The sequence below is a fragment of the Crotalus tigris genome, unplaced genomic scaffold (genome assembly GCF_016545835.1).
Source record: "Crotalus tigris isolate CLP2741 ecotype Arizona unplaced genomic scaffold, ASM1654583v1 scf7180000017550.10884619, whole genome shotgun sequence".
NCBI classification, from domain to species: Eukaryota; Metazoa; Chordata; class Lepidosauria; order Squamata; family Viperidae; genus Crotalus; species Crotalus tigris.
Genome location: NW_024096468.1, coordinates 5,034,605 through 5,050,146, shown reverse-complemented (window position 1 = coordinate 5,050,146; position 15,542 = coordinate 5,034,605). Strand labels below are relative to the sequence as shown.

The 15,542-nt window shown below is 43.0% G+C and overlaps 1 protein-coding gene across 6 annotated transcripts in view; it reads left to right on the top strand.

Moving 5' to 3' along the window:
• The window catches only part of AKAP1 (A-kinase anchoring protein 1), a 62,507-nt gene that overhangs the window by 32,867 nt on the left and 14,098 nt on the right, over nucleotides 1–15,542 (top strand). For all 6 annotated transcript variants that reach the window (XM_039341190.1, XM_039341208.1, XM_039341216.1 and 3 more), the window contains 6 exons: nucleotides 1,881–2,014; nucleotides 8,396–8,522; nucleotides 9,303–9,430; nucleotides 11,418–11,595; nucleotides 13,084–13,234; nucleotides 15,466–15,533. In XM_039341190.1, coding sequence (XP_039197124.1) covers nucleotides 1,881–2,014; nucleotides 8,396–8,522; nucleotides 9,303–9,430; nucleotides 11,418–11,595; nucleotides 13,084–13,234; nucleotides 15,466–15,533 — 786 coding nt within the window. The remainder of the gene's footprint in view (nucleotides 1–1,880; nucleotides 2,015–8,395; nucleotides 8,523–9,302; nucleotides 9,431–11,417; nucleotides 11,596–13,083; nucleotides 13,235–15,465; nucleotides 15,534–15,542) is intronic.

Genomic DNA, 15,542 nt, shown 5'->3' with positions numbered 1-15,542 from the left:
TAGATAGATAGATAGATAGATAGATAGATAGATAGATAGATAGATAGATAAAAGGAAAGAAGGGAGAGTGGAGAAAGAAAGAGAAAGAAAGAAAAAGAAAGAAAAAGAGAAAGGAAAGAAAGAAAATGTTATAGTATATTGTTCTTAAACACTGGGGATATTGATGAAGATAGTAACTAGATACATCCTAGAGAGTTTGCCATCTCATAATAATCAAAAGAATGTCAGTCTTTTCTATTTCAAGCTACCGTTGTTGCTTTGGATAGTAAGATGGGCAATGTATGAATTTAATAAATAATGTTTCTTGTGGGCCCATACGTATTCCCTTTTGGAGAATGAACAAACTGGTCAGGTCTATGCATTTTTTAATCAGATTTACATTCGCCTTTCAGTTAGAAGGTCAGGGCAGCAGTCATAGCTATTCTTCCCACTTTTCTCCCCAGTGACAACCCTGTGAGATAGGTAGATCCATGAGAGATTGTCTGGCCTGGGGAGAATTTGGATTCCAGTGTAAGATGGGAAAGAATTGTTCCTCCGTGCTTCTTATCCAAGTTATTTTGCACCTTTCTGAATCTAGTACCTTCCAGATCTCTGGCTTTATACAAATAGTCCTCAACTTACAACCGCAATTGAGCCCAAAATTTCTGTTGCTAAGTGAAATATTTGTTACGTTAATTTTGTTCCATTTTAAGACCTTTCTTGCCACAGTCATTAAGTGAATCACTGCAGTTGTTAAGTTAGTAATCCGGTTGTTAAGTGAATCTGGCTTCTCCATTCAGTTTGCTTGTCAGAAGCAAAAGATGGTTACATGATCCTGGGATATTGTAACCGTCATAAATACATGCCAAGTGTCCAAATTTTGATCACATGACCATGGGGATGCTGCAACAGCCATAAGTGTGAAAAACGGTCATATGTCACTGTACAGGTAGTCCTTGATTTATGACTGAAGTTAAGACAGACTGCCCAGAAGCTATTTGTGACCCAGTTCCAAAGTTCTGACCGTTGTTTCTTCCTCTGGTCTCGGGTGCTTGGCAATCATCCTGCATATATGTCTGTTTGGAGTGCCCCATGATCACAATTTAAGATACAGTATATTTGCTAAAAATCGGTTTTTACTTCCAATTTTTTTGCAAAAATGGCCCATAGTGAACAATGGGTTCACTTAACAACTGTGGCATTTGGTTAACAACAAAGGTTAGAAAAATGGGTCCAGGCATGTGGCGATCTCCTTTACAACCATCACTACTTATGACCATAATGGCCAGGCTCCTTTACAGTCATAAGTTGAGGACTACCATTGATTGATTGATTGGTAGGTAGGTAGGTAGGTAGGTAGGTAGGTAGGTAGGTAGGTAGGTAGATGATAGATAGATAGATAGATAGATAGATAGATAGATAGATAGATAGATAGATAGATAGATAGATACAGACAGATGGTAGGTAGGCAGGCAGGTAGGTAGGTAGACAGATAGATAGACAGATAGATAGACAGACAGACAGATGATAGACAGATAGGTAGATATATAGGTAGGTAGGTAGATAGATAGACAGGCAGGCAGGCAGGCAGGCAGGCAGATAGATAGGCAGACAGGCAGACAGACAAGATAGATAGACAGACAAGATAGAGTTAAGATAGACAGACAGATACTGGCTGACTGACTGACTGACTGACTGACTGACTGACTGACTGACTGACTGACTGACTGACTGACGGGACATCATCTGGCTAGAGAAGTTTGTTCTACCCATCTCTGTAGCTCCTTATGTAAAAGGAGAAAGTTGGAATGACAGGACCAGACCTTGAGTTTGTTGCAGTGCCGTTGCCCAGCGTTTCAACACCCTGTAAGTGAAGGAACGTGGCTGGTTTTCTTTTTTAGGCTCTGACGTGAACAGCATGGACTCGGTGGACAGCGGTTGTGCTCTCCGCAAGAATGACAGCTGCCCTAATGCTAAGATGGGAACAGACTGCAATAAGGCAGAGCTTGTTATCTGGGAAATTCAAATACCAAAGGTAATGTCCAGAAAATCGTCTGTCTAGACTTGATTTTGCTTAAATGGGGATTCCCAGTTTTTTCAGTTATGCATTTTCTTGGACGTAGTGCTTGCCCTTTAATGTTATTCCTCCAATGTCCACATTCTCCTAATTTTGATGGTCTTCGTACGTGGTTTAGAAACTGGGATCTTTTCCTGGGATGATGGGTTTGGGACATGTACTTTTATGGAAATTTTATTAAGATAAAATTAAAGATAAACTTTATTAAGATAAAATAGTCCATGGAGTTGGACTAGAAGATCTCTAGCGTCATTTCCAACTCTGTTGTGATGCCTATTATGTTAAGCCTCCTTGTTGTATGCCTTCTTCTTATAGTTTTTCATACTTACAACCCTTGTAGCATCCACGTGGTCCTGTGATCAAAATTTGGACGCTTGGCAATTGGCATATTTATGACGGTCACAGTGTCATGTGATCATCTTTTGCAACCTTCTGACAAGCAAGGTCAAGGGGGAAGCCGAATTCACTTAACAACTATGTGACTAAGTTAAGGGCTGCAGTAATTCACTTAACAACTGTGGCAAGAAAGGTCATAAATTGGGGGAAAATTCACTTAACTTGTCTTGCTTAGCTATATAAATTTTGTGCTCAAATGTCGTAAGTCGAGGACTACTTTTAACGTGATTTGCACAATTCTGGTCTTTGTAGATCTAGACTAGGGGTAGTCAACCTTGGCTCTTTTATGACTCGTGGACTTCAACTCCCAGAATTCCTGAGCCAGCATGGCTCAGCTTGGAAACCTCTCTCTTTCCCCTCAGCATGGCTGGCTCAGGAATTCTGGGAGTTGAAGTCCACGACTCATAAAAGAGCCAAGGTTGCCTATCTCTGATCTAGATAGATCACAGTATTTGAATGTCTTTTCCAAGGCCTCCATGGTTGCTGTACCAAATGGTAGTTTTGTGGTATTCCTCTTGTCTGCTGATTCCTTTATTCTTGATAGTGGATCCTAAAAGTTCTAAGGCTGAGGCTTAATGTCACCACTTTGGTCCTCCTTACTTATAATCTTAATCCTATTTTCTTTTCACCATGGTCTTTGAGTTTATTGCCACAGCTTGCACATCCTGGGCTCTTTTAGCTATCTGTAGAATCATCAGCATAGTCCTGGACATTGATATATCTTCCTTTAGTTTTAACCAACCCATCTTCAGAGCTCAGAGGAGCAGAGATTATGACACCAAGATTAACATCAGACCAGCAATCAACAAATAAACAATATCTCAATCAAGGAACTTCCAAACAAGCTAACAATAAACAACGAAAGAACCACCAAGGCCGCTCCCATCAACACTTGATAGGGCAAGCCACTAGAATATAAATTGAGAGCCAACCCTACTCCCTACTAGCACATGATGTTACCTAGTTTGGTAATGAAACGTCTGCAAGAAAACAGCCAAGCTCAGAGAGCACCCAGGACCCCTCCTCATTTCAACCCTGAACTATAAATATTCACCTCTATCTGCAGCCCATCTTCTTCCAGCTTCCCTATATTCTTCATAAAGGTAGAGGAAGTAAGGAGAGCATATGCAGCCTCTGTTACTCCTTTTCAGAACTGGAGTTTGATTATCTCCATCCGGACTCAATTCCTGTCCTGGGGATAGGTTTTGCATGCAGACAATGAACTGATCTGAGCTCTTCATTTTCTAAGGACATTCCACAGCTTGACATGGTTGACACAATCGTTGACCTTTCTATAATTGATGAAGCACATATTGACTTATTTTTGTTCTCTCATTTTCTCAATTGTGTGTCTTGTTCCTTAACCTTTTCTAAGGCCATCTTGAGCTTCTGTCATCTCCTATTCCAATCTGCATTGAATAATGATCCTAACCAGTGTTTTACTAGCATATGAAATTAAGGATATTGTGTGATGATTGATTTATTTTATATCTATGTACTACTATGTACTACATACTACTAAAACCCTGTCATAACCATTAACTGGGCAAAACGGTATGCCACAGGGCAACAACTTTTATCTCAAATGGGCTAATTTAGAGAATGCATCCAAAAATTGGGACCAGACTCCCATGGAATTGAATTTTGACAAATTTTATAAAATGTTTTATGACATTAGTCATCATAAAATAGTTTATGACACAACAGAGCCAGTTTGGCCTAGTGTTAAGGCATCAGCCTAGAACAGGGGTCTTCAAACTTGGCCCTTTTATGACTTGTGGACTTTAACTCTCAGAATTCTTCAGCAAGACACGCTGGTTGAGGAATTCTGGGAGTTGAAGTCCACAAGTCATAAAAGGGCCAAGTTTGAAGACCCCTGCCCTAAAAAGTAGGAGATCATGTGTTCAAGTCCTGCCTTAGCCATGAAAGCCCAGCTGAGTGACTTTGGGCCAATCCCTCTCTCTCAGCTCACCTCACCTCACAGGGTGGTGGTTGTGTGGAAAATAGGAGGAGGAAGGAATATATTTGCCTTGAGTTATTTGTAAAAATAATAAAGGCAGAATACAAACAAAACATTTCTTCTGCTGCTGTTTGTGCTATACAGTCCAAAATGGGCTATTTTCAAGGCAGATACATCTCTGAACTTTTCCAATGAAGGCAGGTCTTTAGAACTTCTGCCATTGTTGAAGTCTTTGAGGAATCTGATAAGGAAATATCTCTGAAATGATGACCCAAGTATTCTGTTAAACCTTCTTTCTTGGTATTGGTGTGTAGTGTGCAGACTGACCTCTTCCAGTTTATTGACCACTGTGTCATCTCCAGATTTGCTGTCATAGCTTAATTAGAACCCTTATGGTGGTTCTTCTCTTGCTTGCCATATTTCTGTGGGTATTCCATTCCTGTATCCTTCCATCTTGGTAATGACCGGAGTGATGATTTAACTCCCATCTTCTAATACTAGAGATTCTTGTAAGTAAGGAATATCTTTTAAAGCAGTGTTTCCCAAACTTGACAATTTTAAGGCATGAGGACTTCAACTCCCAGAATTCCACAGCCAGCAACGCTGGCTGTGGAATTCTGGGAGTTGAAGTCCACATGCCTTAAAATTGTCAAGTTTGGGAAACACTGTTCTAAAGCAGTGTTTCTCAACCTTAGCAACTTTAAGATGTGTGGAATTCAACTCCCAGAATTCTGGAGTTGAAGTCCAGATATCTTAAATGTGCTAAGGTTGAGAAACACTGTCTAAAGCAGGGCTGTCAAACTGCTGGCCCACAGGCCGGATGTGTCAAGCCGAAACCGCGCCCACCCCAGCTCCAGCAATACATGTTCCATTTTTGTTGGATCTACTTAAAATCCGTTACTATCTGTCCATGCACCCTTTGGTATACCAGTTTGAGTTTGATCTTCCTTCGGACTCCAGTGATCTTTTGGAAGGTTTTCCATGCTCTTCTTGTGTTGCATGAATGATGTTGATTTTGGATTGAACTGTAATAATAAAACCCATCAAGTTCCTCTTTTTGCATCAGTGGTTGGCGCATAAACCTCATACGGTATTAAAGGATTGTGTGTGAAATCTGGTTTATGTTATTTCATCATTAACTGCATCCAAGCACTCTCCTTGCTGAAGCTTTCCTGACAACGAGAAGTAGCTGCATTGCATATTTGGTTTTTGTGTCCTGAGTAGCAAATAGTATAGATTAGGGGTAGGCAACCTTGGCTCTTTTATGACTCATGGACTTCAACTCCCAGAATTCCTGAGCCAGCTATGCTGAGGAGAAAGGGAGAAGTTTCCATGCTGAGCCATGCTGGCTCAGGAATTCTGGGAGTTGAAGTCCACAAGTCATAAAAGAGCCAAGGTTGCCTACCCCTGGTATAGATAATCCTTGACTTACAACCACAGTTGAGCCCCAAATTTCTGTTGTTGAGCAAGGCAGTTGTTAAGTGAGTTTTGCGCCATTATAGAACCTTTTTGGCCACAGCTGTTAAGTGAATCACTGAAGTTGTTAACTGAATCATGCAATTAAGCGAATCCAGCTTTCCCTGTTGACTTAGTTTGGCGGAAGCCAGCTGGGAAAATTTGAAGTGGTGATGACATGACCTTGGGACAGTACAAGTGTCATAAATGCATGCTAGTTGCCAAGAGCTCAAATTTTGATCATGTGACCATGGGGCTGCTGTAACGCTCATAACTGTGAAAAGTGATTATAAATCACTTTATTCAGTGCTGTTATAACTTTGAATGGTCTCTAAACAAATAGTTGTAGGTTGGGGACTATTTGTATCTTGCCTTTCCATGATGTTTTCTTAGCAAAATAGAGAATTACCATTGTTCTTTCCTGTGCAATGTGATATGAATAAAAAAAACTTTAAATAAAAATAAAATAAAAAATAAAATTCAGTGCCTAGAGATATTTGGATATGAAAATGAGGTTTGAAGTTACCACTTGTCTGCCTTTCTTTCCTTCCTTCCTTCCTTCCTTCCTTCCTTCCTTCCTTCCTTCCTTCCTTCCTTCCTTCCTTCCTTCCTTCCTTCCTTCCTTCCTTCCTTTCAATTTTTATACTACTCATCTCCTCTATAAGGTGACTCTGTATTATTGTAACCCACAGGGCCTCTGCTGGTTAGTACAATTAGTACTCAACTTACTACCTTTTGTTAACTGAGTGTTGCCCTATTTTACAATCTTTCTTGCCATTGTTAAGTGAATTACTGCAGTTGTTAAGTCAGTTTCCAAGCATTTTGATCATGTGACCATGGGGATGCTACAACGGTTGTAAATGTGAAAGATGGTCATAAGTCACTTTTTAACGTGCTATTGCAACTTCATATAGTCACTAAATAAACTGTCGTAAGTCGAGGACTACCTGTAGTTAGAGAGGAGTTAGCCAGATCACCCTAGAACCACAGCCAGACTTGGAATCAAAAAATTCTGAGGAGGAGTCAGTGGCAAACCACTTCTGTCAGGATGCCAAGCAACTACCTGGGTGTGTCTCCGTAGGAGTAGAGCTTAACTGGAGGGCATTTACTTATGCCAGCTTGTTTTATTAATTTTAATAAAAGAACCAAGGAACCCGGCCAGTGTAGCCGCTGGCATCGTATTCCTGGTCCCTGAATTGTGACAAGAGTACTCATCCTCACAAAAAAGTATTTTCTGGGAAGGCCTCATGCTGGTAGAAGAGCTGCCTTAATTGGCAGTTGTCTAAAGAATAGCGGGGATTTTTAAAGGTTTTTTTTTATTCCGCTTTTATTATTTTATAAATAATTCAAGGTGGTAAACATAATATTCCTTCCTCCTCCTAGTTCCCCTATAGTAGGGATCCCTAACCTAGGGTCCACGGCCTGGTACCGGGCCGTGGCCTATTGGCCACCAGGCTGTGGGAATAGCTGGCGAGCTCCCCCCACTCACGATAGTGCCGCCGTGTGGGGCCTAGCAACCCTGTTTACGCATGCGCAGGTGCACTAGCACTGCCACCAGCATCACACAGGCACTAGCGTCCTGTTTGCGCATGTGCGTGGGTGCCAGCAGCCCATTTGTGCATGCACACAGGCGCCAGAGTACTGCCACGGGTGCTCTTGCATGCACACTAACACTGCCACTGTTCGTGCGCCCATTTGCAGGCCGTGTGCACACACATTTTCCCTACTCCTTCCTTTCCTTCCAGGCCGCCAAGCTGGAAAGGGTGGGGAACTGTGCCCTATAGCGGTGCCCTATAGGTTGGGGAGCTGTGCCCTCTGCGGTAGATTGGGCTAAGAGAGAGGGCCTGGCCCCAAAGTCAGTCAAACTGGTTTCCATATCTAAGGCAGGACTAGAACTCACTGTTTCCTGGTGATTGATCCAAAGTCACCCAAACTAGCTTTCAAACCTAGGGTGGAACTAGAATTCACAATCTCCTGGTTTCTAGCCAGGTGCCTTAATCACTAGACCAAACTGTTGCTTAGTTAATGATGATGATGATGATGATGATGATGATGATGATGATGATGATGGCTATCCAATCTCTTCTTAAAAATTTCCAGTGTTGGAGCATTCACCGCTTCTGGAGGCAGGTTGTTCCACTGATCAATTGTTCTAATTGTCAGGAAGATTCTCCTTAGTTCTAGGTTGCTTCACTCTTTGGTTAGTTTTCATCCATTGCTTCTTGTCCTGCCTTCAGGTGCTTTGGAGAATATCTTGACTCCCTCTTCTTTGTGGCAGCCCCTGAGATATTGGGAGACTGCTATCATGTTATCCCTAGTCCTTCTCTTCATTAAACTAGACGAGGGGTCTTCAAACCTGGCCCTTTTATGACTTGTGGACTCCAAAAATAAATAAGTTTATGAAAAATAAATAAGTTTATGTAGTTCCAGAGATGATACACTTGGTCCTTTCTGATCTACAGGATGAGACATCTGGAAATGTGTTCCTCCATTTATTATTCTTTTTCCCGTTTTTCTTCTTCCCGTAGCACTTAGTAGGACGGCTGATAGGCAAACAAGGGAGATATGTGAACTTCCTGAAGCAAGTCTCTGGTGCCAAAATCTACATTTTCACACTACTTCACACCCAGGACTTCCAGATCTGTCATATAGAAGGTGAGTGGTACCTGCTGGAGGACTATGTGGAATGGGCATTTCACCCCAAGTTTAAAATATGGCACATTTGATTTTTGATTTACTGAATCTGAGAATTCTCCACTCCTGTGGTGCTTCCCTCTACATTGATTAGATAAGGAGTGATGCTCATATTAAGACTTTGTGGGGCTGTGGTGACGCAGTGGTTAGAATGTAGTATTGTAGGCAAACTCTGCCCACAGCCTGGAGTTCGATCCTGACTGTCTCAAGGTTGACTCAGCCTTCCATCCTTCCAGGATCGGTAAACTGAGAACCCAGATTGTTGGGGGAGATATGTGGACATTTGTAAACCGCCCTGAGTGTGATGTAAAGCACTATTGGAGTTGTGTGTAAGTCTAAGTGCTATTGCTACTGCTATAGATAAGAATGGTCCAGATCCGTGTTAATTAACCTCAGCAACTTTACGATGGATGGATTTCAAGTCCCAGAATTCCCCAGCCAGCCATACTGGTTTTAAGAATTCTGGGAGTTGAAGTCCACCCATCTTAAGATTGTTGAATGGAGAAACACTGGTCCAAATGGAAAACCATTGAGTTTGGTGTAAATACGATGGATTGAATTCTTCCTTTCACATAGAAATTGGCTTGGCTGCTCCTTTACAGGCTGTGAAGCAAAATCATTCCTCTCTTGCTTCAATGGGCAGATCTTGCGTTTCTTCCTGAGGCGGGCTATCGTGATTCTTCCTTTGTGCCTAAACATCTTCTAAAATCTGTATTTTCTTCTCCCCTTCCTTCCCCTCAGGCTCTCAGCAAAACGTTGACAAAGCACTGGCCCTGATTGGAAAGAAGTTCAAGGATTTGAGTCTCACCAATATCTATGCTCCGCTACCCCAACCGTTGCCATTGCATTCCCTCCCCATGACCTCCTGGGTAAGCACCAAACTCAAAAACCCTTAGTAAAACTGGAGAAATTGCTGGCTTTGGAAGGACTTTGATTCATCAGTTGTTGGGATGTGGTCCCTTGCTTTCTTACCACATCTCTGTAATGACAGTTTCGAAGCATCTTAATCTGGTGTCTTCCTGGTGACGCTTCTTTCCTGGAGGTGGAAGCATCTGTGGAATCCAGAGCTTTTGTCAAAAGGTTGAAAGCTCCATCAGAACAATCTCCAGCTGATTTGTACATATGTATAAAGTTAGACACACATACTAAAGGAGCCGAGCTGTTGGAACACTGATTTCATGTGTCATGGGTTGACCATTTCCTTGAGAGCTCCTGACCTTATGATTCTAATGCATTTATGCAGATTTGGAAGGTTGCCTGCGCGTAGCAGAGGTTGGGAACTTGTAGTCCTTACAGCCACCCACAGCCCTTGGCCTATTTTCAGAAACTCTCTGCCAGGGTGTAGACCCGCAGTATGAACAGCCTGTTCTGTTTAAGTAGGAGGGAAGAGAGGGAATAAAACTATCACAGAGACAAAAAGGGAGCTGATAAGAAGAGAGAAGAAGGGGGCACCAATAGAAGAGAACGTGTGTAGTTCAGAGTTGAACTGTGGGATCCTTGGTGTGCTATGAGTTTGGTTGTTGTTGTTTTTTTGTAGACGTTTCATTACCTAATTAGTGCTAGTTTGGAGGTTTATTTCTGACACCAATGGGCAGGGCATGCTGTCGTACATATTTACACAGAAAGAGTTCCTTAATGGAGTTTGCCTGTATGCCAATTTCTCCTATTTGCATGCTTTCTGTAACCAATTAGGTACAGGCAAGATGTTTTCAGAATAGTCACTCCAAGCAGAGTTTGGTATGCAATTCCCTCCTCCTTCCAGCTGAGTGACCTTGAGGCAGCTTCTCGGGGAGATACAGCACTTACTTTCATTTCCCCAAGCATTCCCCTCCTTCATTCTCCCTCCCCACAATTCATCCCAGTCTGTCACAGCATAGAGAGTGTTTCTCAACCTTGATAATTTTAAGGCATGTGGACTTCAACTCCCAGAACTCCACAGCCAGCAATGCTGGCTGTGGAATTCTAGGAGTTGAAGTCTACATGCCTTAAAATTGTCAAGGTTGAGAAACACTGGCATAGAGCAAAGCAAGCATAAGGTGGCAGCTGACGAAATCAGTGTATTTGGGGGGGTGTGTGTGTGTGTGTGTGAGCAACTTTGTCTCCTTTAAGTGATTTACACCAGTGGTTCTTAACCTTTTTGAACGAATCGCCCCCTTGAGCCAATGAGGAAGTTGTCATCGCCCCCCTCCCCCAACATAACCTCTCAATCACAACATAGGAAATAATTCTTCAATTTATGCAAACACTTGTTTTGTTTTCTTTAAAATTGTCATCAGGACATATCAATGCAAATAATTTATTTCCAGTCTTTTTCCCATATCTCCCATATTCTGGCCAATGGCGTGCCACTGTATGGGTAGAGGATGCTGCGCAACGCGCATGAAGATAAGCGATGCGTCTTTATATATGTACGGCGTTCTGTACTGAAGCTAGCTGGAGGAACATTTGAAAACACAATTCAATCCACTAATAGTGAGCGATCTGATGTTTTTGTACAACAGATATACAGCGATTCACTGTACGAAAAAGTCTTAAAAGTGTCCCCAAAACTTCTCGCTCCATCGCCTCCATATCGCCCCCTTTTCGTTCCTTCGCCCCCCTGAAAAATGAAATCACCCCCTGGGGGGCAATATCGCCCAGGTTAAGAACCACTGATTTACACAATGAATGTTCAATATCTCTTCCTGTTGAGCCATGTTACTACGCTAACTTAGGACGTTGTAGTCTCTGCATTACAAAGGGTACAAGTTGCTTAACTCTGCTCTCATTTCTATACAGTGTTATAATCTGTAGCTTGGAAATTAAATGCCATAACTTGTGCATGGAAATACATCTCTCTTCATCCTTCTGTGGCAGCTCATGCTTCCTGATGGAGTTACAGTAGAAGTTATTGTGGTTAATCAAGTCAATGCCGGGCACTTATTCGTACAACAACACACGCATCCCACTTTCCACGTCCTTCGTAGCCTAGATCAGCAGATGTATCTCTGCTATTCCCAACCTGGGATTCCTACGATGCCGACCCCAGTAGAGGGTAAGTCTTCTCCGATATAGTTTCCATGCACCTTTGTGCCATTGATAAAGGAGATGATGTTGGTTTTATCAGCAAAATGGAAGCAGAAAAGAATCATTCTTCAGCCTTCTAGCTTTTTGCTATTATAGGAGAGCCAGTTTGGTCTAGTGGTTAAGGCAGGGGTCTTCAAACTTGGCTCTTTTATGACTTATGGACTTCAACTCCCAGAATTCCTCAGCCAGTGTGCCTGGCTGAGGAATTCTGGGAGTTGAAGTCCACAAGTCATAAAAGGGCCAAGTTTGAAGACCTCTGGGTTAAGACATCATGCTAGAAACCAGGAGACTATGAGTTCTAGTCCTGCCTTAGGCATGAAAGCCAGCTGGGTGACTTTGGGCCAATCAGAATCTGATTGCCAAGTCCATAAGTCTTAAAGTTGTCAAGCTTGAAGACCCCTGGCATAATTGAACAAATGATTTTAATTGGCATGGAGTCCATGGCATTAGCATCCATTGGATAAAATGCAGAGACTGTCTCGCCACCTGCAAAGTTTGATTATTTCTGAAAAAAGAAAATAATGGTATTATGGAATGGTTACAGGTAGTCCTTGACTTACAGCTGGTCACTGACTAACCTTTCAAAATTCTGATGGTTCCCCCCTACCCCTACCAAACGGTCCTTTTGACTTGGTTTTAAAGTTTTAACATCTGCTCCCCCATGGTCATGTGACTGCATTTTGACTGCTTGGCAGTTGGCCTGCATTTATGGCTATTTGAGGTGACCTGCAGTCATGTGATTGCAATTTACACTGTTCTGGCCCAAGACTGTCATTTGCTTCCAGTTTTCATTCAAAACGCCACATAGGAAACAGTGGGTTTATTTAATGACCACAGATTTATTTAACTATTATAATGATTTCTTGGACGACCACTGCAAAAAAAAAAAAATTTGTAAAATTAGTCATACAATAGCAATAGCACTTAGACTTATATACCGCTTTATAGTGCTTTGCAGCCCTGTCTAAGCGGTTTACAGAGTCAGCATATTGCCCCCAACAATCTGGGCCCTCCTTTTACTGACCTCAGAAGGATGGACGGTGTAGTCAACCTTGAGCCGGTCAGAATCGAACTACTGGCAATACTGCATTCCAACCACTGCGCCACCATGGCTCGCTTTATGACCATAATGACTTAAAATCATAATGGGCAGTCTCCATTATGGTCATAAGTCGAGAACTACTTGTATCTTGAAAGACTATTAGTAAAGGAAGGACTTAAGGCGGACCCCGTTCTTCTACAGCAGAGATGGGAAATGATGGCCCCTTTATGACTTGTGGACTTCAACTGGCTCAGAAATTCTGGGAGTTGACGTGCACAAGTCATAAAAGGACCATCGTTCCCCACCCCTGTCCTACAACACACACACACACACACACACACACACACACTTCTTTATTTCCCAGAAAGCTGTTGCATTGCCTACTGAATTGTTCCCAATTTTTCTGTTCTGCAGTTGGCGTTGTCTGTGCCGCACCGGGTGTGGAAGGCGCGTGGTGGCGGGCACAAGTGGTTGGCTACTTCAAAGATGTCAGCGAAGTGGAAATCAGATATGTGGATTATGGTGGATACGAACGAGTCAAGATTGATTCACTTAGACAAATCAGGTGAGGTGACCCGGAGTTCCTCTCTGAGAGGTTGGCATCCTGAATTCTATGAATGTTGAAATAGATGGACCTTGTTTCATCCTTGCAGACTCTTTCCAGATTCTCCACTTGAAACTAGTTCAGGAGTGTCCAACATTGGCCACTTTAAGACCTGTGGACTTCAACTCTCATCTAGCTGGCTGGGAAAATCTGGCAGTGGAAGTGTACAAGTGTTACAGTGGCCAGTGTTGAACACCCCTGAACTAGAATTTTTCAGAATAGAGTAGAACTGGAAGGGGCCTTGGAAGTCTTCTCGTCCAAGGGTCCCCAACCTTTTTGCGTTGGCAGACTGGGGCGGGGGGTGGAGGCGCCTTTAAGTGTGCGAGTGAGTTCCCATGTGAACTGGGCCACAAGCGCAGACACACCGGGCTGTGATTGCGTGTGTGATGTCGACGGGGCCACAAGCACCTGTGCAACACTCAGGTGATGCTAGCATCCACGCATTGCCGCAATGCTAGCGCGAGTGAGGATTTGTGCTCGCAGGGACGATAACGCCTCTGCAACACCGCAATACTAGCACGAGTAGAGGGAGCATGCTAGCGCCCGCACAACACTCAAGACATCACTAGAGCCACCGTGACACTGGCACGAGTGGGGGGGCATGCACTCATGGCGACGCTAGCACCTGCACAACCCTCACGGCATCACTAGTGCCCGCGCGACATTGCAACGTTACTGTGAGTGGGGAGTGCAAACACACACACGTGTATGCATTGGCCAGCCACTGACGCAGCCCAGTGGCCAACAGCCCATGGCCCAGTAGTGAGCCAAGGCCCACAGGTTGGGGACCCCTGTTCTAGTCCAGCCCCCCGCTCAAGCAGGAGATCCTATAGTATCATTTGAGACAAGTGACTGTCCAGTCTCTTCTTAAAAACCTCCAGTGATGAAGCACCCACAACTTCTGAAGGCAAGCTGTTCCACTGGTTAACTGTAAGAAATTAGAGTCTCTTAGCTGAATACCAGTGGTCTGGAAGAAGCAGTTGGAAAATGTGATTGTAATATAGTGCAGCAATTAAAATGTTGGCCTTTAGTTGGGTGGGTAGTTTGGTTGAATCATCCTCACAATGATGGGGCTTCACAATCGGCAGGCCTTTATAACAGTCACAAGCTCTCTCCGCTCAAGTGACCGCCATTTGCCTGCTTCACAGCCATCTTTCAACAAGCAGAATCGATAGAGAAGCCAGCAATAAAATTGCCAGACAAGATTACCTGATGTCTCTCTTAATGACCATATTGCTCAGTGACAAAATTGTTGGTCCCAATTGTGGTTGTTAAGTGAGGAATACCTGTACCTATTCTTGTGTGTGTATTAATGGATGTGCTGTATTTTTAAATTCTGTGACTTGATCTTGGACAAAAACTAAACAGCTAAAAAAATAAACTTTAGCTTAGTCATGCTAGGTACAAGCTGATCTTGAAAATTGCTTGGCTGACTTTCAAAATTCTGTTATATTGCCGTATTAGCAATAAAGATCTTTCTCACAATGCAAGAAACTCTTAAGTTGGGCAACCACACACAGACAGCCATAAGTAGTCAAGGGACCAAGTTTAAGGCCGCATTTAACCAAGAGCTGGTCACAGGCTACACTGGATTAAGTTAACAATCACATGGCTCGCTCAATAACCACATGATCTGCTTAATGACCACCATGACTCACTTAACAACCACTGTAAAAGTTGTAAAATCGAGTCAGATCATATGAGGACCTGCTTAATGACTGCAACGAGGACCAAAATTCTGGGTTCAGTTGAGTTTGCAAGTGGAAGACTATTTGCAAAAATAACATTGACTCCTTGGATAGTCCAGTGGGCCTTTCAGGGTCAGTATGAATCATTTTGGGGAACTCTAGTCTAAGCCCAATAGCTTGCTGCCAAAAGTATTCCCATTTTTTGCCTAAAGGAGCTAGAGAGAAGGAAGCTTTGGGTCTTAGATTGTAAACCTAGGCCAGGGGTAGGCAACCTTGGCTCTTTTATTACTCGTGGACTTCAACTCCCAGAATTCCTGAGCCATCATGGCTCAGCATGGAAACCTCTCCCTTTTTCTTCAGCATGGCTGGCTCAGGAATTCTGGGAGTTGAAGTCCACGAGTCATAAAGGAGCCAAGGTTGCCTACCCCTGACCTAGACATTTCTAAGGTGTCTGTTTGTTCTTTTAATACATTTCCTTATTCATCTCTCTTTTTTTTTTTTAAGATCTGACTTTGTAACCCTGCCATTCCAAGGAGCTGAGGTTCTTTTGGACAATGTGGTGCCACTTCCAGGTAATACCC